General features: G+C 41.4%; 1 protein-coding gene across 1 annotated transcript in view; it reads left to right on the forward strand.

Annotated features, from left to right (window-relative positions):
- Positions 1-5,908: 5,908 nt before the first annotated feature.
- The window catches only part of LOC140482300 (coiled-coil domain-containing protein 89), a 31,066-nt gene continuing 10,694 nt past the window's right edge, over positions 5,909-26,280 (forward strand). The window contains exons 1-5 of the mRNA XM_072579542.1: positions 5,909-5,998; positions 19,485-19,957; positions 20,690-20,820; positions 21,291-21,427; positions 22,360-22,436. Of these exons, the coding sequence (XP_072435643.1) occupies positions 5,930-5,998; positions 19,485-19,957; positions 20,690-20,820; positions 21,291-21,427; positions 22,360-22,436 (887 nt within the window). The 5' untranslated portion in view covers positions 5,909-5,929. The remainder of the gene's footprint in view (positions 5,999-19,484; positions 19,958-20,689; positions 20,821-21,290; positions 21,428-22,359; positions 22,437-26,280) is intronic.

Below are 26,280 nucleotides of genomic sequence, written 5' to 3' on the forward strand. Positions count from 1 at the left end.
CAACAAGTCCACACTGACCCTCCGAAGAGTAACCCACCCAGACCCATTTCCCTCTGACTAATGCACCTAGCAGTATGGGCAATTCAGCATGGCTAATTCACCTGACCTGCACATCTATGGACTGGGGGAGGAAGCCAAAGCACCTGGAGGAAACCCACGCAGACACAGGGAGAATGTGCAAACTCCACACAGACAGTCGCTCGAGGCTGCAATTGAACCTGGGACCATGGTGCTGTGAGGCAGCAGTGCTAACCATTGAGACACTGTACCACCCCAGAACATTTCTGAACAGGTTGATTAGAAAATACCTACAACAGAATAATCCACAGTATTTACAAATAACTCAGCATTTACAGGATTACTACGCACAAATGGTCTCAGCCAGAATCTGGATTTTTCTGGAACTGTCAGCAAATTTTCAGTTATTTAAGCTCTCTGGCTCCACCTTCTGGCTGAAGCAATTAAATATAACAATCATAAACCAGTGAACAAACTAACATAATCAAACATAGGTCAATTAATCACAACAGTGCATTCTCTTACTCCAAAAGCCACTGTCCTCATGAAATTAACACTCACACCTATGCCAATATTTATCATATCGTAGGATAAGACAGTACAGAAGAGGGCCTTTGGCCCTTGAGTCTGAACAAACAAAAATTATTCTAAATCTACACTAGTCCCACTTTCCAGCACTTAGCCCATAACCTTAAATGTTATGACATTTAAAGTGCTCATCCAAGTACTTTGTGATTTTCTACCTCAGCTACTCTTTCAAGCAATGCATCCAGATTCCCACTTGTCATTTTCGACAATGTCTCACTAATGAATATTATTGTCCCCCTAGGAAATTTCATGTCATTGTCATGGATTCTGTAAGTCCTTGCTTGGCTGATGAGCCCAATCCTGGAGTTGCATTTAGAGTGTGTTTCTGCGAGGTAGAATTGGTCCTTAGCTTGAAATTTCTGGCATTTTTTTCCCTAGTTCTTTTTCTGTACTTATTCTTGCTGATGGTGTTCTCAAAGAATGGTATCCATTCATACAGAAGCTTCATCCAAGAAGGTTTCTTCTGAACAACGGTTTCCCATACATTGACATTTATGTTGCATTTCTTGAGGGGAGTCTTCAGTGAGTCTTTGAAATGCTTTCTTTGTTCTTCTCTCATTCAAGTACCTTCCTTGAAATGATAAAGATGGTTTGCTTTGGCAATTGAACTCAGACATCTAAATCATATGGCTGACCCAGTGGAGTTGTTTTCGGACAATCATGGCCTCAATGCTGGTGCTATTGGCTGCTTCAAGAATATTAATGTTACTATGCTCCCAGCTGGTCCTGACAATCCATCTCAAACAGTGTTGATAGTAATTTTCAAGAGCCTTGAGGTGGTGTCTATACATAGTCCAAGTATGAGAGCCACATAAAAGAGTCAGAAAAATGATTTGACTTTTACCCAAGAAACTTGGTATCAGCCTGGGTGTTCTGGTTGTTGATGGCTCTCATCCTTAGGTGCTCAAAGCGACACATACAGATTGGGTACGATGTTGAATCTCTGCAACGATCTCAATCTTAGATGAGAGGTGGCTTCCCAGGTAAGGGAAATATCTCATGCTTTGAGGGACTTCTCAACTGACCTTAATGATAGGAGTCAAGATTAGAGTAGAGCTGGAAAAACACAGCAGGTCAGGCAGCATCTGAGGAGCAGGTAAATCAATGTTTTGGGCTAAAGCCCTTCATCAGGAATGGGCTTTGGCCCGAAACATCGATTTTCCTTCTCCTTGGATGCTGCCTGACCAGCTGTGCTTTTCTAGCACTACTCTAATCTTGACTCGAATCTCCAGCACCTGTAGTACCCACTTTCACCTTAATGATAGGAGGCTCATTGCCCAAATCCTCACTGATCCCTTCTCTGAGTCTCATAGGAAATTCTTCCTGAAAGCCAGCATGGCTTCAACCGTGGAAGCATGAACATGATTTTCATTGCTTGGCAACTCCAAGAGAAATGCCAGGAACAACAGCAACTACTCTTCATGAACTTCATCAATCTGACCAAGGAATTTGACTCAGTCAATCTGGATGTGCTATGGAACACACTGTCATAAGTTGGCTGTTCAGAGAAATTCATCACCATTTTCAATCTCTTCCATAGCAAGATGTGGGCAAAGATCCTCACCAACAATAACATGACAGAATCCTTTAAGAGGTCAAGCAAGGGATGTGTCATTACCCCACCTTTTGCTCCATCTTCTTCATCACCATTCTTCATCTCATAAGAATAAGCTATCCAGCGGTGTGAACATCATCTCCTCTGATATAGAGGATGGATAGAAAACTTCTCAACATCAACCGATTGAAATACAAATGCTGATCTTTCTTGTGGAACTTCAGTACACAGATGACAATGTAATCTCTGCACTTTTGGAATAGAATCTTCAAATCTCACTTTCGATCCTTGCAGAAGCATACCGAAGATGAATTGATCTCAACCTCAACCTTAAAAAGACTCAAATCTTTACTAGCCTGCCCCGGTCAAGTTCTGATCCATCCTTCCATTACAATCAATGGAGAAATCCTCCTAAACACTTTTTTTCCCAATTCCCTCTAAACCCACCACCTTTCACTTTAAAAGTAAGCTCCCTTATTGTTGATTCTTCAACTAGGGGGAGCAGCTGCTTTCGAACCACCTTGTCATGCCCCCAATAATCTTATACACCTCAATCAGGTCTTGTTTCAGCGTTTTCTGTTCTTTCAAAAATAATCTGAGCTTATCCAGCCTCTCTTCATAGATAAACAGCTGCATCCCTGTCAACATCCTGGTGGATCTCCTCCCCACCGCTCAAGTGCAAACACTTCCTATTTTGCAGTAACCAGTACTGCAGACAGTACTCCTTTCCATCCTTTTAAGTTTGCACTAATGCTTCTACTATGTTGATTTTTGCTTCTTTCAGCAATTTAGGATGCAATCCATCGACAAATTTTGGGTAACATGAATCATTCTAGTACACCTACTCTAATAGCACCCCAACAACTATATCCCTCTCTCTTTGAGTATAATATTCACCACCTTCTCATATTAAAGCAGAACATGTACTGATTCGTGGCATGGAACCTCTTTACACCCACATATTAAAGTGATCTCTACTGGCACCGGGAAGATATAAATGTCTGTGCTGATCATGGAGGGAGTTACAAATTGGTTGTCTTATGCAGCTTTCTACTGAAACATTTGATGCTAGGCAAGAGAGGCACTGAAAAGTGAACAATAAAGTATTAATGGACACTCAAAGTGATGAAGGCAAAGTGAAGGAACGTATGGTTAGGAATGATCAGCACATTATAATAATAGGTGGTACTCTGCATAAATATGAACAGAGGGATTGGGCTGAATTTCCTATTTGTGTGTCATATGTCTACGCAATTAATATGAGGCTGAAACCCCATTCTCTGCACAGTGCTCAATAGTACAGGTGCACCCTAACCAGGAGTCTCATATGTCAGATGTACACATTCAAAATTTGGTAGAAGATTTGTAGCTCGGGTGCTTGTTGTTGTGGTTCTGTTCGCCGAGCTGGGAATTAGTCTAGCAAACGTTTCGTCCCCTGTCTAGGTGACATCCTCAGTGCTTGGGAGCCTCCTGTGAAGCGCTTCTGTGCTGTTTTCTCCGGTATTTATAGTGGCCTGTCTCTGCCGCTTCCGGTTGTCAGTTCGAGCTGTCCACTGTAGTGGCCGGTATATTGGGTCCAGGTCGATGTGTTTGTTGATAGAGTCTGTGGATGAGTGCCATGCCTCTAGGAATTCCCTGGCTGTTCTCTGTTTGGCTTGCCCTATAATGGTAGTGTTGTCCCAGTCGAATTCATGTTGCTTGTCGTCTGTGTGTGTGGCTACTAAGGATAGCTGGTCGTGTCATTTCGTGGCTAGTTGGTGTTCATGTATACGGATCGTTAACTGTCTTCCTGTTTGTCCGATGTAGTGTTTTCTGCAGTCCTTGCATGGGATTTTGTACACTACATTAGTTTTGCTCATGTTGGGTATCGGGTCCTTTGTTCTGGTGAGTTGTTGTCTGAGAGTGGCTGTTTAGTTTGTGTGCTGTTATGAGTCCTAGTGGTCGCAGTAGTCTGGCTGTCAGTTCAGAAATGCTCCTGATGTATGGTAGTGTGGCTAGTCCTTTGGGTTGCGGCATGTCCTCGTTCCGTTGTCTCTCCCTTAGGCATCTGTTGATGAAATTGCGAGGGTATCCGTTTTTGGCGAATACTTTGTATAGGTATTCCTCTTCCTCTTTTTGTAGTTCTGGTGTGCTGCAGTGTGTTGTGGCCCTTTTGAATAGTGTCCTGATGCAACTTTGTTTGTGTGTGTTGGGGTGGTTGTTTTCATAGTTTAGGACTTGGTCTGTGTGTGTGGCTTTCCTGTAAACCTTTGTGGTGAATTCTCCGTTCGGTGTTCTCTGTACCATCACGTCTAGGAATGGGAGTTGGTTGTCCTTTTCTTCCTCTCTAGTGAATCAGATTCCTGTGAGTGTGGTGTTGATGATCTGGTGTGTGTTCTCTATTTCTGTGTTTTTAATTATTACAAAGGTGTCATCCACGTATCTGACCCAGAGTTTGGGTTGAAGTTCTGGTAAGACTGTTTGTTCTAACCTTTGCATTACTGCTTCTGCTATGAGTCCAGAGATCGGTGAGCCCATGGGTGTTCTGTTGATTTGTACACATTAATCATAGATCAGAGAGGATGGAATGATGTCAATCATGGAATAAATGGAGAACTTGAAAAAGGATGTTAAACTTTGGAAAATCAGATTTTTGTAAAGTTAATATTTACAAATCAATTATATGGTCATCAAGTGCATTACAACAGTCAACATTAGAGGTTTCATAAATGTGTATGTATTAAAATTTACTAGCGGATGGCTCCATTAAGAGCAGCAAAGGCACATTGAAGATACCTTAAGCCAAAGAAGATTCAGCACCTGAGCAAAAGGTACTGTGTGAGATAAAGCAAAGACGTTTTAGGGACAGTTTTGGTGTGTTGAGAGAGTTATTGTGATGGACGATTAAGAGTGCATGTCCAGTCTGAGTTTACCCCTGTTCATTTCTGCCAACTAAGGTGCACAAGTGGACACACACTGGTTGAGAGCTGGCAATCCTGTGAGACACCATGAAAAGGTGCTGGATAGTTACCTGAAAGTGACAACAACTGATGGACACAATTCCGAAGGCAATGCCACATCCTGCCAAGAATGGACTGTGAAAATCTAAAAGCATCTTGGAGAGACCTGCTAAGGACTCACAAAGTTAAAAAAAACACACACACCAGGTTATAGTCCAAAAGGTTTATTTGGAAGCACTAGCTTTCGGAGCGCTGCTCCTTAATCATTTAGTTGACAACGTGATGAAGGAGCAGTGCTTTGAAAGCTAGTGCTTCCACATAAATCTGTTGGATTATAATCTGATGTTGTATGATTTTTAACTTTGTATACCCCAGTCCAACACCAGCACCTCCAAAAAATGGCGAGGGACTCAGCTACTGCCACATGCACTGTCCATATATCATACCATCCATTGCTGCAGATACAATCTATTAACTTGATAATGATATTAGGGGGCTCTTCTGCCAGGAGGTGGCTGTAGAGTCGCCCCTGATGTTGTTGTTGGATTTAATGTGGAGGAGCCGGTGTTAGACTGGGGTGGACAAAGTTAAAAAAAACACACACACCAGGTTACAGCCCAACAGATTTATTTGGAACTATTTGGCAGCTTGTACTTCCAAATAACCTGTTGCTGTGTGATTTTTAACTTTGTTGTTGTTGTTGTTGTTGTTGTTGGAGGGGTTTCGGTATCGCGGTTGCGAGCTCCGGGAGGAGGTGTGGACCAGCCGAGCCGCCGTTCACCGCGTGCCGGTTGCTGTGGGCAACCAGCAGCTGGAGGAGGGGGGAACCATGGAGCGGCAGGAGGAGCCCCAGAAAACAGCCCGGGACTTCGACCGACTGGTGCAGGACAGCAAACAGGTAAGGCGGAGGGAATAGAGGGCCGCCCTACCGGGCCGCGGTCCCGCTCAGGCCAAAGAGTGACCGCCCCCAGGTGAGGGATTTTTACCCACTGCGGGGAGGTGCTGCAGGGTCGTGGGGAGGGACTCTCCCGCCCGTTCAGCTGCTGCTGGTCCGCCTGTCCTGGGCTGGGCTGGGCTGGGCGTCCACCATCTCAAGGCACCACTGAAGATGCGGAGGGACGTCCTGCAAAGACTCAACAGGGCTGTCGGTACCTGTGTCAGAGAAGGACACGAGTTTATTTCAGGTCAAAGATGCTCTCAGGTCTTCCGAGAGTATTTACTGCTTTTATCTTAGATACTCAGCATTTTGCTTCTTATCATTCTATAGCGGTCTTTGCTAACATTTATTTATCAAAACTGATCAGTTGGTCACTTTTTTTTACTGTTTGTGGGATTTAGCTGTGTATAAATTTGTTGCCACCTCTCCTGCATTACAACTATGTCTCCGTATGAAATAACACCACCTCGAAAGTGATTGGGGTCAGCCTTATATTTTATAAGATTATGCATGACTGCTCTGTTCATCATGACAAATGGATTTGGAGAAGGTGGCTCAGGTCAGCTGGCAGTTCACACTGAAGTCATCCAAGTTCACAAAGTCATTGCAGAGCTGACCTTCAAATTTCTCAGTATGTGGTGTCTTTAGGTTCAGTAGCTGCAAACTAATTTAAAATCACTCGGTGCTTCAAGACACAAAGATACGCTTTGCATAATCTGGCCATATGAGGCACTTGGTCAGAATAAAAATATTTTAAAAATGGTTTCGTATGGAATTTCTTGTCATGTAAAATGGATAAATCTCTAAAATACAAGTTTCTCCCAAGCTGTCCTCTATCTTTAACTCTATTGTCTTCTGACACCTATGAAAGGATTTCAATAATAACAGCAACTTATGTTTATATGCAAACATGTAGATAAACAACTGCAGTAAGCCATTCAGCCCCTCAAGCTTCTCCATTGTTCAATAAGATCATGGCAGATCTGGTAACTCCCACAGATCCCCAATAAATTTTAACCCTCTTAGTTAGGAGAGACCAGATCTAACAGTTGAAGTTCTAAATTGGCTAATTTTGACGGTATGAGGCAAGAACTTTCAAAAGCTGATTGGGTGCAGATATTCACAGGTAAAGGGACAGCTAAAAAAGTGGGAAGCCTTCAGAAATGAGATAATGAGAGTCCAGAGACAGTATATTCCTTTTAGGGTGAAAGGAAAGGCTGGTAGGTATAGGGAATTGTGGATGACTAGAGAAATTGAAGTTTGGTTAAGGGAAAAAGGAAGCACATGTCAGGTATAGGCAGGAGAGATCAAGTGAATCCTTAGAGTATAAACGCATAAGGAGTACACTCAAGAGGGAAATCAGGAGGGCAGAAAGGGGACATGAGATAGCTTTGGCAAATACAGTTAAGGAGAATCCAAAGGGATTTTATAAATGCATGAAGGAAAAAGAGTAACTAGGGAGCAAATAGGGTCCCTCAAAGATCAGCAAGGCAGCCTTTGTGTGGAGCCACAGGAGATGGGGAAGATTCTAAATGAGTATTTTGCAGCGGTGTTTACTGTAGAGAAGGACATGGATGATATAGAATGTGGGGAAATAGATCTTGAAAAACGTTCATATTACAGAGGAGGAACTGCTGGGTGCCTTGAAACAATCAAGGTATTTATCAATGTATAATTTCAGTTACATCACACTGTAAACGTTTGCTATAAATTCTATGTCTTACAATTGTGTCCTCCACAACTACTTGATGAAGGAGCAGCATTCCGAAAGCTAGTGCATCCAATTAAACCTATTGGACTCTAACCTGGTGTTGTGTGATTTATGTTTTACTTGAAACACAAAAATGGATAAATCCCCAGGACCTGATCAGGTGGGACTCTAGGGAAGTGATTGCTGGGCCCCTTGCTGAGATATTTGTATCATCGATAGTCACAGGTGATGTGCCTGAAGACTGGAGGTTTGCTAACATGGTACCATTATACAAGAAAGGTGGTAAGGACAAAGCAGGGAATTATAGACCGGTAAGCCTGACATTGATGGTGGGCAAGTTGTTGGAGGGAGTCCTGAGGGACAGGATTTACACCAATTTGGAACGGCACAGGGCTGATTAGGGATATTCAACATGTCTTTGTGCGTGGGAAATCATGTCTCACAGACTTGAGCTTTTTAAAAAAGTAACAAAGAGGATTAATGAGGGCAGAGCGGTTGACGAGGTCTATATGGACTTCAGTAAGGTGTTTGACAAGATTCCCTATGGGAGACTAGTTAGCAAGGTTAGATCTCATGGAATACAGGGAGAACTACCCATTTGGATACAGAACTGGCTCAAATGTAGAAGACAGAGGGTAGTGGTGGAGGGTTGTCTTTCAGACTGAAAGCCTGTGTTCAGTGGAGTGCCACAAGGATTGGTGCTGGGTCCACTACTTTTCATCATTTATATAAAGGATTTGGATATGAATATAGGAGGAATAGTTAGTAAGTTTGCAGATGACACCAAAATTGGAGGTGTAGTGGACAGTGAAGAAAGTTACCTCAGATTACAACAGGATAATGATCAGATGGGTCAATGGCCTAAGGAGTGGCAAGTGGAGTTTTATTTAGATTAGATTCCCTACAGTGTGAAAACAGGCCCTTCGGCCCAACCAGTCCACACCGGCCCTCCAAAGAGTAACTCACCCAGACCCATTTCCCCTTGACTAATGCACCTAATACTATGGACAATTTAGCATAGCCAATTCACCTGACCTGCACATCTTTCAACTGTGGGAGGAAACCGGAGCACCAGGAGGAAATCCACGCAGACACTGGGAGAATGTACAAACTCCATACAGACAGTCAGCTGAGGCTGGAATCGAACCTGGGACCCTGGTGTTGTGAGGCAGCAGTGCTAACTGCTGAGCCACCGTGCTGCCCACAGATTAGATAAATGTGACGTGCTGCATTTTGGGAAAGCAAATCTTAGCAGGACTTATACACTTAATGGTAAGGTCCTAAGAGGTGTTGCTGAACAAAGAGACCATGGAGTGCAGATTCATAGCTCCTTGAAAATAGAGTCGCAAGTAGATAGGAGAGTGAAGAAGGCATTTGGTATCCTTTCCTTTACTGGTCAGAGTATTGAGTACAAGAGTTGGGAAGTCATGTTGCGGCTGTACAGGATATTGGTTAGGCCACATATAAAATATTGCATGCAATTCTGGTCTCCTTCCTATCGGAAGGATGTTGTGAAACTTGAAAGGGTTCAGAAAAGATTTACAAAGATGTTGCCAGGGTTGGAGGATTTGAGCTATAGGCAGAGACTGAATAGGCTGGAGCTGTTTTCCCTGTAGCGTCAGAGACTGAGGGGTGACCTCATAGAGGTTTATAAAATCATGAGGGGCATGGATAGGATAAGTAGACAGGGTGGGGTGGGGGAGTTCAGAACTAGAGGGCATAGGTTTTTGCTGAGAGTGGAAAGATATAAAAGGGATCTGAGGGGCAACTTTTTCTCACAAAGGGTGGTGCGTATATGGAATGAGCTGCCAGAGGAAGAGGTAGAGGCTGATACAATTGAAACATTTAAAAGGCATCAGGATGGGTTTTTGAGTAGACGTAAATGTGCCAGGTGCTGCCAAATGGGACTACATTAGGTTGGGATAGCTGGTCAGCATGGATGGGTTGCACCAAATGGTCTGTTTCCATGCTGCACATCTTCTTGACTCTATGTTAAGAATCTGTCCATAACTGCTTTAAAAATATTCAAATCTTCTGCTTCCACACCTCTTAAGACAGAGTTCCAAATAGCATTAACCGTCTGACAAAATAATTTTCCTCTTTATCTTAAATCGGTGACCCTTTGTTTTGAAACAAACTTAGTTCTACATTATCTCACAAAGAAAGATTCTTTCCATGCCCACCCTCACAAGACCAAGACCTTTTATGTTTCAACCAAGTTGCTTCTTATTCTTCTTAGATAGATGATTTAGAGTTGGGGACCAAGTGTAGTGTGTCAAAGTTCACAGATGACACTAAAATGAGTGGTAGAGCAAAGTGTGGACAAGACACTAAAAGTCTGCAGAGGGATATAGATAGGTAAAGTGAGTGGGCGGTTCACCACTTCCTACTGCCCCCTCGACCATGACCCCACCCCCCACCACCAAGCCAACATCTCCCAGACCATACAGAACCTCATCACCTCAGGAGATCTCCCACCAATCTCATAGTCCGGGAGCCCCGCACTGCCCGGTTCTACCTCCTTCCCAAGATCCACAAGCCTGACCACCCTGGCCGACCCATTGTCTCAGCATGCTCCTGCCCCACTGAACTCATCTCTATCTACCTCGACACTGTCCTATCCCCCCTAGTCCAGGAACTCCCCATATACATTCAAGACACCACCCACGCCTTCCACCTCCTCCAAGACTTCCATTTCCCCGGCCCCCAATGCCTCATCTTCACCATGGATATCCAATCCCTCTACACCTCCATCTGCCATGACTAGCGCCTCCAAGCCCTCCGTTTTTTTCCTCTCCAGACGTCCCCAACAGTACCCTTCCGCCAACACGCTCATTCGTTTGGCCGAACTGGTCCTCACCCTTAACAATTTCTCCTTCGAATCCTCCCACTTCCTCCAGACCAAAGGGTTAGCATGGGCACACGTATGGGCCCCAGCTATGCCTGTCTCTTTGTTGACTACGTAGAACAGTCCATCTTCCGTATTACACCTACACCACTCCCCACCTTTTCCTATGCTACATTGATGACTGCATTGGCGCCACCTCGTGCTCCCGCAAGGAGGTTGAGCAATTCATCAACTTCACCAACACATTCCACCCTGACCTTAAGTTTACGTAGACCATCTCTGACACCTCCCTCCCCTTCCTGGACCTCTCCATCTCCATTGATGACGACCGACTTGACACTGACATTTTTTACAAACCCACTGACTCCCACAGCTACCTGGATTACACCTCTTCCCACCCTACCTCTTGCAAAAATGCCATCCCATATTCCCAATTCCTCTGTCTCTGCCGTTTCTGCTCCCAGGAGGACCAGTTCCACCACAGAACATACCAGATGGCCTCCTTCTTTAGAGACCGCAATTTCTCTTCCCACGTGGTTAAAGATGCCCTCCAACGCATCTCATTCACATCCCGCACCTCCGCCCTCAGATCCCACCCCTCCAACTGTAACAAGGAAAGAACGCCCCTGGTGCTCACCTTCCACCCTACCAACCTTCGCATAAACCAAATCATCCTCCGGCATTTCCGCCACCTCCAAAAAGACCCCACCACCAGGGGTAAATTTCCCTCCCCACCCCTTTCTGCCTTCCGCAAAGACCGTTCCCTCCGTGACTACCTGGTCAGGTCCACGCCCCCCTACAACCCACCCTCCCATCCTGGCACCTTCCCCTGTCACCTCTATCCAAGGCCCTAAAGGAGCCTTCCACATCCATCAAAGTTTTACTTGCACATCCACTAATATCATTGTATCTGTTGCTCCCGATGCGGTCTCCTCTACATTGGGGAGACTGGGCACCTCCTAGCAGAGCGCTTTAGGGAACATCTCTGGGACACCCGCACCAATTAACCACACCACCCTGTGGCCCAACATTTCAACTCCCCTTCCCACTCTGCCAAGGACGTGGAAGTCCTGGGCCTCCTTCACCACCGCTCCCTAACCATCAGATGCCTGGAGGAAGAACACCTCATCTTCCACCTCGGAACACTTCAACCCCAGGGCATCAATGTGGACTTCAACAGTTTCCTCATTTCCCCTTCCCCCACCTCACCCTAATTTCAAACTTCCAGCTGAGCACTGTCCCCATGACTTGTCCGGACTTGTCCTACCTGCCTATCTCCTTTTCCACCAATCTATTCCACCCTCTCCTCTCTGACCTATCACCTTCATCCCCTCGCCCACTCACCTATTGTACTCTATGCTACTTTCTCCCCACCCCCACCCTCCTCTAGCTTATCTCTCCACGCTTCAGGCTCACTGCCTTTATTCCTGATGAAGGGCTTTTTGCCCGAAATGTCGATTTCGCTGCTCCTTGGATGCTGCCTGAACTGCTGTGCTCTTCCAGCACCACTAATCCAGAGGGTCTGACAGATGAGTACAATGTTGCCAAATATGAGGCCATCCATTTTGGTAGGAGTAATAGAAAAATGAACTATTATTTAAATGGAGAAAATAATGAAGCATGCTGTTGTGCAGAGGGAAATGAGTGTTCTTATATTTGAATCACAAAAGGTTGGTTTGCATGTGTAGCAGGTAATTAAGAAGGCAAATAGCATATTGTCCTTCATTGCTCGAGGGATGGAAGCTAAAAACAGGGAGATTTTGCTGCAGCTGTGTGAGGTGAGGCCATACCTGGAGTACTGAGTACAATTGTGGTCTCCTTGCTTGAGAAAGGATGTACTGGCACTGGCAGGAGTGCAGAGAAACCTCACTAGGTTCATTCTGGACTGTGAGGAGTGATAGATTTAAGATTTAAGACAGAGGCAAAGAGTGACAAAGGAGTGGAATGCCCTGCCTGCCAATGTAGTTAACTCAGCCACATTAGGAAGATTTAAACACTCCTTGGATAAGCACATGGATGATGCTGGGATTGTGTAGGGGATGAACTTAGAATAGTTCACAGGTCGGCGCAACATTGAAGGCTGAAGGGCCTGTTCTGCGCTGTGTTGTTCTGTGTTCTATAAGAGGTTTGCCTTATGAGGAGATATTGAGTGGAGTGGGATTGGGATTGTTCTCATTGGAATTTAGAAGAATGATGAGGGATCTTATAGAAACATATACAATTATGAAGGGAATACATAGGATAGAAGCAGGGAGGTTGTTTCCACTGGCAGTTGAAACTACAGCTAAGGGATATAGCCTCAAAATAAGGGGTAGCAGATTTAGAACTGAGTTAAGGAGGAATTCCTTCACTCAAAGAGTTGTAAATTTGTAGAATTCCCTGCCAGTAAAGCAGTTGAAACTACTTCATTGAATGTTTTTAAAGCAAAGATAAACAGACTTGAACAGTAAAGGAAATAAGGGTTATGGTGAATAGGCTAGTGAGTGAAGCCAAGTCCATGAAAAGAACAGCCGTGATCTTACTGAATGGTGGAGCAGGCTCAATGGACCACATGGCCTACTCCTGCTCCTGTTTTTTATGTTCTTATGTTCTTTTGTTCTAAACTCCAGCTGATACAAGAATACCCCATGCGACACAACCCCATACACCAAGAGACCCATTCCAGGAATGTGTCTAATGACTGTCACTGAACTTTTTCCAATGCATTTATGTAATTCTTTAAATAAGTAGCCCAATATTATACACAATATTTCAGATTTGGTCTGACAAATGCCAATACTGAAGCAGAACCTCCTTAATTTTGAAATATTCCCTAGCAAAATATGGTAAAAATTTAGCTTTTCAAATTTTTTGTTGTATCTAAATACAAACCCTTTACAATTTATATGCTAGGACACCCAGTCCTTCTGCATCTTAGAGCTCGACAATAATGTGCTTTTTCATTCATACCAAAATGGATAATTTCACAAGATTTTACATATTATATTCCATTTGCTAGATCTTTGCCTACTCATTTAACCAACCTATATCCCTTTGTAGTCTCCTTATGTCTTCTTCATATCTTATTTTCCAACTTACCATTGAGTTGTCAGCAAATTTAGCCACCATTTCTTTAGAGTCATGGAGCCATACAGCATAAAAAACAGTCTCTGCGGCTCATTGTGTCTATGCTGACTAAAAAACATCAAACTACACTAATTCCATTTATTTGCACTTAGTCCATAATCTACTATGCCCTGACATTTTAAGTACTCATCCAGACGCTTCTTAATATTGCAAGAGTACTTGCCTCCACAACTATCTCAGGCAGCATGTTCTATAATATTCTCTGAATGAAATTTTTTTTCCCTCAAATCTCCTCCAGCCCACTTACTCCTCACCTTAAACATAGGCCCTCTGGTCTTCTTTTTGTGTGCCATGGGAAAAGATTCTCATGATCTACTCTGTCTATGTCTCTCATAATTTTATATACCTCTTTCAGATCCTCCCCCAGCCTCCTCTGCTCCAAGAAAAACAAACCCAGACTATCCAGTCTTTCCTCATAACTGAGACTTTTCATCTCCAGCAACGACTGTGCACCCTCTCCAGCACAGTCATTTCCTTTTGATTGTGTGGTGACCAGAACTGTATACAGTATGCCTAACCAATGTTTTATAAAGTTGTACCAAGACTTCCTTGCTTCTGTATTCTGTGTCCAGCTAATGAAGGCAAGCATCCTGTATGCCTTCTTCACCATCCTGTCAACCTGTGCCTGACACCTTCAAAGCATCTTTGGCCTGTACACCAAGGTCCCTTTCTTCCTCAATAATCTTTTGGGACCTACAATTCATTGTGTATATCCTTCCCTTATTAGACTTCCCAAAATGCATCAAGTCATACTTATCAGGATTAAATTCCATCTGCCATTACTGTGCTCAATTTGATTTTACTACTCCTCGGATGCTGCCTGAACTGCTCTGCTTTTCCAGCACCACTCTAATCTAGAATCTGGTTTCCAGCATCTACAGTCCTTGTTTTTACCTCAATTTACCAGCTGGTCAATAGCAGACTGTAGCCTGAGACCATCTTCCTCGCTATCATCAACAACACCAATTTTTTATCACTAATTATATCTTCTACATTCACATCCAAGTTGTTAATGTACATAACAAATAGCAAGAGCTCTCACATCAAACCCTGTGATACACCACTGATCACTAAAACATCACCTTAACCATCACCATTTGCCTCCTATTTGCAAGCTAATTTTGGATCCAGTTTGCCAATTTGCTTTGGATCCTATGGGCTCTTACCCTTTGAACCAACTTTCCACATGTGACCTTTCTGAAATCTGTGTAAACCACATCAACTGCACTATCCTCATCAATATAGTTAGTTGCTCTTTCAAAAAACTCAATTAATCAGATAGGATCTCCTTCTAATAAATCCATGCTGACTATCGCTGATCAAAGCCTGTCTTTGCAAGTTGATTAACTCTGTCCCTCAGAATTGTTTCTAATCATTTTCCTACCACTGATGTCAGACTAACTGGCCTGTAATTACCTTCCTATATATCTCTGCTGCACCTCTTGAACAAAGGAACCATACATTAGCTATCTTTCAATCATCTGGCACTTCACCTGTGACCCGCAATGTATTAAATATCTCCACCAGGGCCCCAGCAATCTCTTGTTTGCCTCCCATAGCTATCTGGGAAATATCAGGCCTTGGCGATTTATGCAACTTTATCCCACTCAAACATCTAATATCATCTCCTTATTAATTTTAACATGTGCTAGATCCTCCCATCCCAATTGATATCCTGGCTATAATGTCACGGAGTCACCGAAATTTACAGCACAGAAACAGACCCCTTGGTCCAATGTGTCCATGCCGACCAGGTATCCTAATCTAATCTAGTCCCATTTTCCAGCACTTAAAGAACATAGAAAATTTACAGCCCAGGAACAGGCCCTTCGGCCCTCCAAGCCTGAGCTGATCCAAATACCACTTGGCCTGTATCCCGCCAAACCCTTCCTATTCATATACCCATCCAGATGCCTTTTAAATGTTGTAATTGTATCAGTGTCCACCACTTCTTCTGTCAGCTCATTCCATATATGCACCACCTTCTGTGTGAAACCATTGCACCTTAGGTCCCTTTTATATCTTTCCTTTCTCACACTTCTTGACTCCCCCACCCCAGGGAAAAGACCTTGTCTATTTATCCTATCCATGCCCCTCATGGTTTTATAAACCTCTGTGAGGTCACCTCTCAGCCTCAGATGCTCCAGGGAAAACATCACCAGGCTCTCCCTGTAGCTCAAATCCTCCAACTCTGGCAACATCCTTGTAAATCTTTTCTGAACATTTTCAAGTTTCACAACATCCTTCCAACAAGAAGGAGACCAGAATTGCATGCAATATTCTAAAAGTGGCCTAACCAATGGTCCTGTACAGCTGCAACATGACCTCCAAACTCCTATACTCAATGCTCTGACCAATAAAGGAAAGCATACCAAATGCCTTCTTCACTGTCCTATCGACTTGCGACTCTACTTTCAAGGAACTTTGAACCTGCACTCCCAGCTTTCTTTGTTCAGCAACACCTCCCAGGACCTTACCATGAAGTGTATAATGTCTTTCTCTTCTGTGTCTATAGATGAGAAGTATTCATTTCAGACCTCACCCATGTGGCTGGCTACATCACAGGTTACTTCTTTGCTGTCTCATCAGCCTCACTGTTTCCTTGGTAATCTTTTTACTCTTGATATACTTATAAAATGCTTTGGGGTTTTCCATGATCTTATCTGCCAGAGATATTTCTGGGCCCCTTTTTGCCTCCCTAATTTCTTTTTTTAAGCAAGCCCTACACTCTCTACACTTTTGAAGGGCTTCCCCTGTTTATAATGTGCTGTATCTGACAAGCAAGGTTGCCTCTACATGCTGCTCTTGCTTTTCACTCTTAGAGAAACATGCTAGTTCTTTACTCATTTATATAAAATTGTAGAAAGTTGAAGCCCCAACCCCAACACTGATCAATGTGGTACACCACTCGTTGCCCACATGAAAATGATTCATTTATACCTTTTATCTGTTTTCCAATTTTTATCCATGTTAATGTGTTACCTTTTGCACCATAAGTTTTTCTTCTCCACAATAACCTTTGATGTAGGATCTTATCAAATGCTTCCTGGGAGTTAAATTACAGTACATCAAATTCTCTTTATCCACAGCACATGTTCCTTCCTCAAAGAATTTCCATAAATTATTTAAATGTGTTTTTCCTTTCACAAAGCCACATTGACTCTGCCTGATAATGTTTAACTTTTCTAAGTGCCATACTGTAACTTATTTAATAGTAGTTCCTAGCGTCTCCTCTCTGACAGATATTCTGATGACTAGAAGATTGTTTTTAAAGGGTGTCTTCATGGAGGAATGTGAGGTGGAGAGGTGTATAGATATAATTCCAGACCTTGTGGGAAAGATATCTGAAAGTGCATGGGGATGCTCAAGAAACAGGAGTTAGATAGGAGGTGTGTAGCCATGGGAGGATTTGGAAAGAAGGATGCGAATTTACTAAACAAGACTTTCGTTGCACTGAGTCATAATCATAGAGATGTACAGCACGAAAATACGCCCTTCAGTCCAACTCATCCATGCCAACCAGGTATCCCAACCCGATCTAGTCTCACTTGCCAGCACCCAGCCCATATCCCTACAAACTCTTCCTAATCATATACCCATCCAGATATCTTTTAAATGTTACAATTGTACCAGCCTCTACCACTTCCTCTCAGAGCTCATTCCATACATGCACTACCCTCTGCGTGAAAAAGTTGCCCATTAGATCTCTTTTATATCTTTTTCCTCTCACTCTAAACCTATGCCCTCTAGTTCTGGGCTCCCTCACCCCAGGGAATAGACCTTGGCTATTTACCCTATACATGCATTTCATGATTTTATAAACCTCTGTAAGGTTACCTCTCAGCCTTCGATGCTCCAGGGAAAACAGCCCTAGCCTACTCAGCCTCTCCTTATAGCTCAAATCCTCAATTTAGGTCAGTAGTTACAGATCTGATAGGGGAGCAGAACTTTGATCAGTGTATTGGATGACTTCTAGTTTATGAAAGATAGAACGTGGAAAAACAGCCAGAAGTGCATCATCAAGAATAGTCAAGTCTAATGGTAACAAAGGCATGAAACTCAGGTCAGAAAGTGGGAATTATGTGGTGTGTAACTCACTTTCTGTCTCCCCAGTGCCTGTCCGCCATCTACAAGGTCCAAGTCAGGAGTGTGTAGGATATTCTTCACTTGCCTAGTTGGGAATTGTTCCATAGACACTGAAGAAGCTTGACACCATCCAAGACAAAACTATTTGCATAATTGGTATCCTATCTAACACCTAGAACATTCATTCACTCCACCGTAAGACAGGAACAGGAGTAAACCATTTGGTCCCTCAAGCCTGCTTCAACCATTCAATACGTCATGGTTGATCCAGTATTCCTTGTGTTTATTTTTCTGCAATTTCCCTGTAACCTTTGATTCACCTACTGATTAAGAATCTATCACAGCCTTAAATATATGCAATTACTCTGCCCCCATAGTTCTGTGTGGTAAGGAGTTCCAAAGACCGTCAACCCTCAAAGAAAAAAAAATCCTCATCTCACTTTTAATTTGGCATATCTTTATTGTGAGGCTGTCCCATCTTCCTAGCATTTACGTTGTCAAGTCCCTTAAGGATTCTGTATGTTTCAATGCCATCACCTTTCATTTATCTAAACTCCATTGAACACAGTCTCAACCTGTTTTGCTCAGACCAGAGGTCATCCTAGTGAACCTTCTTTGAACTGCCTCCAATGAATTTGATCTTTCCTTAAATAAGGGGACCAGACTGCTCAATATTCCAGGTGTAGTCTCACCAGCATCTTGCACAGTTGCTGTAAAACTACCCTCTTAAAATCAGAATCAACAATACATTAGCCTTTCTGATCACCCACTGCACCTCTATGATAGCTTTCTGTGTTTAATGCACAAGTACCCCCAGGTCCCTTGAGTTGCATCTTCTTGTAGTTTTTCTCTATTTAAATAATGCTGTTCTTTGGTTCTCCCTTCCAAAATGAACAGCATCACAATTTTTCTATATTATATCCCATTTGCTAACATTTTGCCCACTTACTTAATCTATCAATAAATCTCTGTAAACTTTATCTCTCTCAAACTTGCCTTTCCATCTATTTTTGTATCATCTGCGAATTTGGCTACAGTACAATTCCTCCAATTCACTAATATATACTGTAAACCTTTGCGGTCTCAGCACTTCTTAGGTTTCATAGGTTCTTAGGTAACAAAGGCATGAAAATCAGGTCAGAAAGTGGGAATTATGTGGTGTGTCTCCCCACCATCTACAAGGTCCAAGTCAGCACTTGTTAGGTTTCACCTTCTTAACTATAACCTTTACAACCAAAAAGAACAGGGTAACAGATACTTGGGGAGCACCACTGCCTGCAAGTTCTCTTCTAACCACACATTTTCCTAACTTGTAATTATATTGCTACTTCTTCACTATAGCTGAGTCAAAATCCTAGAAGTCCCTACCTAACAGCACTGTGGGTTACCTACACCACATGAATTGACAGCAGTTTGAGAAGGTAGCTCATGGACACTTTCTCAATGCTAATTATGGATGACTAGCAATTGCTGGCCTAGCAATGATACCCAATGAATGTTCTTTTTAAATCAGAGATTATTAACAAAAAGTACTAATTTGAGTTCAATTCTCTAAAATGACAATTTTTAGCTGGCGGTAGGAACCATGTGACCAGTGGGGCTATTGTGATAGTATTATAGCATTTTAAAAATGTAACGTTTAATATGAAACATTCAGGTCTTCTTATATTGTTTAGGAAATTGATACGGTGCAAGTTACCTTAGAGAAACTACGTGGACTCTCTCAAGATGACAAAACAGAAAATGCCTTGTTACGATCTAGAATAGATGAACAGTCACAGCTCATCTGCATCCTAAAGCGTCGAGCAGATGAATTTTTACTGCGTTGCCAAGCTTTGGAGACAATTAATACTGAGCTGGAGAACCAGCACAAGGACCTCAAGCAGCAATTAGAGAATCAACTAAAGCAGTCAGCTCAGCTAGAGGCACGATTCATGGACCTGGCATTCAATCACCAAGAAATTATCAAATTCAAGGATGAATATAAGAGTCAGAATGCAGAGCTAAGAAAGCAAAATGAAAAACTCCGGAGAGAGAATGAAAGTATTTTCTGCAAAGCCCTGGGACAGAAAGATGATGAAATATTGAAGCTCTCTAATGAGTTGGGAAATTGTTTAAAGCAATGCAAGGCACTCGAACAGGAATGCAAGTAAGCAATAAGAATGATAATTTCAGAATGTGACATGGGTTAATAATTTAAGCATAAATAAGTAATCTGTTGTTATAATGTTAATTTTAAAGTGAGATTGTATCAGCGTGGATTTGATTTAATTTTAAAAGAATGCTGTATTTCCAAATTCTCATCAGGTACACCACTAAATGCCTACCCAAGTGACTTTGTTGGCTTTTTCCAGAGTGCACATGAAATTCCAGCTCTTATCTGGGTAACTGTCTCTACCTTTTCAAGATAGCCTTCTGGCCACTTTGTACTTTTTGACTAATTGCATGGATTGTACCCTCCCACTAAATAGATGCATGCAGAAAGTTTGTCTACTCTGATCTTTACTTCCTCATATATAGGAACATGGGATTGAAGGTAATTGTGCAAAATTACAAGAGGTTTAGACAAATTGGATTCAATTCAGTCATTTAATATTAACAGAATCTAAGAACAATGAGCACATTTATAAATTAAGGACAACAAATAAAAACTAGGAAATGCAGGAACAAACCTTTTTATGAAGGAGGACAAAGTATGTAGAACATGAATTACTATGAATTTCAGGCTGTTGACCATGCATACATTCAGGGTTATCCAAACTGTGGATGGATGTCTGACTTGATTTTCTTCTGACTGAACTCTTACTGTTCAGCCTTGTTATATTTTGGATAGTTCATTCAAAACTAATAATTAGATTATGTTGTTGCTCCTGTATTTCAGTGAGGTAACACTGAATTTACAAAGAAAAGAAAATGAGTTCTTGCAGCAGAAAACAAGCACAGAGAAATTTTATCTGAATGAAGTGCAATCGTTAAGAGCAAAGCTGAAAGAATCAGAAGATCGATGCAATGGTATGTATTCAAAGATGTATGCAATACTAATATTCTACACAATTTCAAATTCTCAGAACAAGTCTGAACAAATGTTTTAGAATACCAGGAATATGCATCCTAAATTTAAGAAAGAATTTAAATGTTAGTAAACTTTTCATGTAATCTTTGCTTGTATTTATCAAGGTTTACAGATTCAGAGTTCCTAAATTTTGAAGCCTTTGACTGGTTTGTGTAAGTGGCAGTGCACATACACTATTCTGACTTTGAATAACCACCTTAATTAAAGTAATTTTATTGATATAGTTTTAGGTAGAATTGAACAAAGTTTTAATATGACTTATCAAAAAGGCCTTTTTTAGTACTTTTCCATTGGGACTACTCTGTTATGAAGAGCATACTTGAAGTTACAGATATATATCAAGGTGAAAATATGACTTGATACATTGATATTTGTACCTTTGTTAATCGGAAATGTGGGCTGTTTTAAGTGGCTGAACTGAAGCAGAAAGAAGCTGAAGAAAACAGATGTCATGAAGAAACAGAATTACTTCATAAATTGCATGAACTATCCAAGGAGAAGGAAGAACTGCTGACACTTTCTATGCAACGAGGGAAAATAATACAGGTTAATTTGAATATATAAGAGAATATCAATTCAAAATAAAGAAGAAAGTAGCTTCTAATATATATTAACAATGCCTAATTTATTCCTCATATTTGAGAAACAAACAGCTTAAATTGGATGCTGCCTGACCTGCTGTGCTTTTCCAACAACACATTTTTCAGCTCTGATCTCCAGCATCTGCAGTCCTCACTTTCTCCTAGATTAAATTGTTTACATTGTTAAAACATTACCATTTATTTAATGCCATGTAAAATTGCGATTCGTCAGAGGGTGCAACCTTTTATACAATGGATCCATTAAGCTCTGCACTTGTCAGTTCTATGCCCAAAGATAAAAGTATTTGAATCAGCAACATACCTCATCCTCCTGTTCCCCCTCACTCCGGTTAGCAGGATGTCTCGTGCCTCAACAGTCATCTTTGAGGTATCTCAATATTTTCCTAACAGAATTATTTCGATTCCTCTGCTGGTCTCCTGGGCAAGTTTTTTTTTGTGTTCATAGCCATCAAAAAGAATGATTACTTTTCTCTTTGTAGAACTCTGTCATTTGGGTGCCCAGGATAGCCTTTCCTTATTCCTTTCACACTCAATGAATTATTTTTATCTTTTTCTTTTTCCAAGCACGTAAGGCATTTCTCTTAACATTTCCATTCTATTATTCCTTTTCTCTTGTTTGCTGAGGTACAGTACTCTTATAGTTCAATCATCAGAGATGTATTCCTGTCCACACACATAGTAAGGATAGCTTTGTTCGCATAGCCAACTGTTCTGAAACCTCTTCAAGCTAAGCTCAGATGTTCTTGCTTTGGGATATGAAATTCAGTATACTTCAGAAGAGATTCTTGCTGATCTCGTGATATTTGTGGATACATCATGGGACTTTGTATTAGAAGAAATCTGATTTCTGTATTATTGTGATGTACTGAAACATAGGACAAAGAAAAGGATGTTCAGCAACTGGAGGAGAAATTAAGATTGACAGAAAAAGCAAGAAAGAAAGCAGAAGATCGGTAAGGAAATAGAAAATAACTAATATACTGTAATGTTGAATAACATTAGGTTTTCTGAACTTCTATGAGATCTAACACAGGTTTACAGATTGCTGTTTTTATTTTTCCCGTGTATGCATTTTCAAAGGCAGATATTGATTAATTAGTTAATATTTTGTATCTATAAATGTACAGTAATACAAGCTTAATAGTATTTCAGATAATTACATTAGTGACCATGATCATTCAGGTGCTGTAACATCTAAGTATCCCTGCCCCCTTCTATCTATCTGTCCTTTAAGAACATTATGTTGTGAATGATTTTTTTTAAAGGGCTCCAAAGAGGCTAACACTGGCCTCTGCTTTTCCAGTAAAAATTAGAGGCTTAGCTTTCATTGCTTTGACTCATAATTTCTATATCTTTTACATCTTACATCAAGAAACACTATTAGTCTACACAATGAAGGGAATCCTTAATCTTCTTTTGGGCAGGAAAGTGGATCAGGGAATATTGAGCATAATTATAGGGTATTAAAAAATGGAAAAAGGTCATTCAACCCATCATGTGTACTCTGCCTCTTTCAAAGATCTATTCAAATAGTTGTACACTCCAACTCTTTTCCATAACCCTTCAATTATTTATGCAATTGCCTTTTGCAATGTTCTTGATTATGCTTCCACCACTATTCAGCCTGACCTTTAGATATCAGAATAAGTCAATGTATGGTTTTTCTTCCCCTTGTGATGTCTCTGGCTCTTTTTTTTGAATTACTTTGAATCTGTGTCCTCTGATTACTTATCCATCTGCCATTATAAACAGTTTCTTCATATTTATCAAAACTGTTCATGTTTTGAACATTTCTATATCTTTTCTTAATCTTGTTAGCTTTGAGAACAATTCCACCTTCTCCAAACTTTTGATATAACTGAAAACATCTTGCAAACCATCTTGGTAAATCTCATAGGCATTGAAGGCTTTGACATCTCACAGCGCCAGAGATCCAGGTTCAATTCCCGCCTCAGGCGACTAACTGTGTGGAGTTTGCACGTTCTCCCCGTGTCTGCGTGGGTTTCCTCCGGGTGCTCCGGTTTCCTCCCACAGTCCAAAGATGTGCAGGTCAGATGAATTGGCCATGCTAAATTGCCTGTAGTGTTAGGTAAGGGGTAAATGTAGGGGTATGGGTGGGTTGCGCTTCGACGGGGCGGTGTGGACTTGTTGGGCTGAAGGGCCTGTTTCCACACTGTAAGTAATCTAATCTAATCTAATCTTTCCTAAATTGTAGTGTCCAGAATTGCACACAATATCTCACCTTGAAGTTGAAATAGTATTTTATTGAAATCTAACATATCGCCTTTGCACTCAATGTTCTAACAATGGCTTATAATAGTCTTCTCAACTTGTCTTGCTTCCTCAAGTGATGTATGTATACACATGCCCATGTTTCTTTATTCCTGTGTGCTTTACAAATTTAACATTTCATGCATATTGCCTCATTTCATTCTTCCCAATTAAATAAATGACTTGATAGATTTTTGTGCTAAATTTACTGACAACTAAAGTGGTCAAGAAGGCACGCTTGCCTTCATTGGCTGGGCATCGAATGTAAAAGTTGGCGGGTTATGTTTCAGCTTATTAAACATTAGTTAGGCTGCCTTTAGAATAGTGCTTGCAATTCTGGATGCCACACTACCAAAAGTACGTGAATGTTTTAGAGAGGGTGCAGACAAGGTTTACCGGGATGTTGCTTGGACTGGAGGGTTTTAGTTATGAGGAGAAGTTGGATAAACCCCAATTGCTTTCACTGGAAATACTGATCGACAACCCGATAGAGATTTACAAAATTATGAGAGGCATAGGTAGGGTGGATAGTCAGAGGCTTTTTCCCCGGGTGGAAAGATCAACTATGAGAGGGCACAGGTTCAAGTTAGGAGGGGGAAGATTTAGGGGAGAAGTGCAGGGAAAGTTTTTGACACAGAGAATGGGTGCCTGGAATGCTCTGCTAGTGGACGCAGGCATGTCAGGAATGCTTAAGGCATATATTTATAGACACATGAATGTGAGGCGAACAGAGGGATAGAAACCACATGTGGGCAATAAGTACCAGATCTGAATAAGGTTTAGGAATCAGCACAGGTTTTGTGGGCTGAATGGCCTGATCCTGTGCTATGTTGTATAACATGTCTGACCACTATTTGTCTATTTAGTACATTTTTCAAGTTTTGAGTAATCAGTAGAGTTTAGTAATAAGCCCTGGATGTCTAAGTCCATGTAATGAATATGTATCATTAAGATTGAGAAAATATGCAGACTGTGATTATTTATGCCTTGCCAATCAAATTATGATTATCTTGGATGTAGAATGAAAAGGACCTTTCTCCCGTAGAAGAAGGATTAAAAAATGTGAAGTAATTAGTAGATTAAATTAGAATGTAGATCAGAAAGTTTCATTGATCTTTTCATAAATACTTCAAGGTGCTGTGAAGTGCTGCAAGAACAGGAAATTGGGGTTTGGCTGAATTACTCTTTTGCAATCAGCACAGACACTTTTGGGCCTAGAAAAACAGTCTTTCAAAACCCACTTCAGAAAACTCATAATCCTATTAAGTGGTGAAAAAACTGTCAAATTGCCTGTCTCTCAGGAAGGGGGCATAAGTCCTTGAATTGAGTCCACCTACTATTTTAAAGCCTGCATAATATGGGTTGGTCCTGTGTTGGTTGAGGAAATCTGGCTCATTAAGTCTGTTTTTCTCTGCAGGAATGCTGTCTGAAATGTTGATCATTTCTGACATATTCTGGTTTTTATTTCCGATTTCTAGCAGTTTTGCATTGTGTTAGTTCTCAAACAATAGGCATAAGTGCATTGTGGTGGAATTGTTCAATGTAAACATATTGAAACAAGACCTCTTGTATATAATTTGCAAACTACTGGAAGACTTCAACCATCCAAATTATTTTGGAGATTCTCCAACATTTCATCTTGTCTAACATTGTAAAAATATTTTTGTTGAAAACTTTTTCTTTACAAGATTATAAAGTTACAAAAATATGAAAATATAACATTATAACAACAAAAACAACAATAAACAATAAATCAACTACTATACTACTCTAAAAAGAAATCAAAACTACACTTATTACAAAACAATAAATTTTTAAAAATGCCACTCAGTGCAACAAGACAATAGCTCTCAACCTTCAAAAGCATCAATTATTAAACCCACATTTGTTTGAAATTCTTCCTCTCAAGGGTTTAGAATTATTAAACCAAAACATCATGGGTAGACAAAAGCCCTAATCAAAATGGCTGACAGATCTACTTCAAATAATTCAAAAAAGGCTGCCATGTCTCATAAAAGTTGTCCATTTTCTGGTGCATCGTATTTGTGAGGAAATCCAAAGGAATGTGTTCCATAATTGACTTATGCCATCCCGACAGACCCGGGGGTTCTCAGACACCTAGCACATCAGAATGTTCTTCCTCGCACAAAAAGTGAGAAGGTTAAAAAGCTTTAAGTGTAATATGTCATCTCAGCTACCTTCAATTGTGCCTCGAGGAGACACTGCTGCTCTTCCTTCTGTCGCTTCTGATTGGTTGAATATGAGATAATTATCCCTCTAGCTTAGGCCTTAGCAGTCTCCCAAAGAATGGATGGATTACTAGCTGTACCCATCTTGCAGGCCAAAAATGCTTTGAATTCCCTAGAAAAGTACTCAATGAACTTGCTGTCCTTGAGGATGAAGGGATCCATTCGCTAGTATGGCGAGCCAATTGCATTACCCTTAATCTTGACCGCTAAATGTGCTGCTGCGTGATCAGAGATGGCAATATTCCCAATTGAACAGGATGCCACCGAATCTAAAAAA

Source organism: Chiloscyllium punctatum, chromosome 10 (assembly GCF_047496795.1).
Source record: "Chiloscyllium punctatum isolate Juve2018m chromosome 10, sChiPun1.3, whole genome shotgun sequence".
Taxonomy (NCBI): domain Eukaryota; kingdom Metazoa; phylum Chordata; class Chondrichthyes; order Orectolobiformes; family Hemiscylliidae; genus Chiloscyllium; species Chiloscyllium punctatum.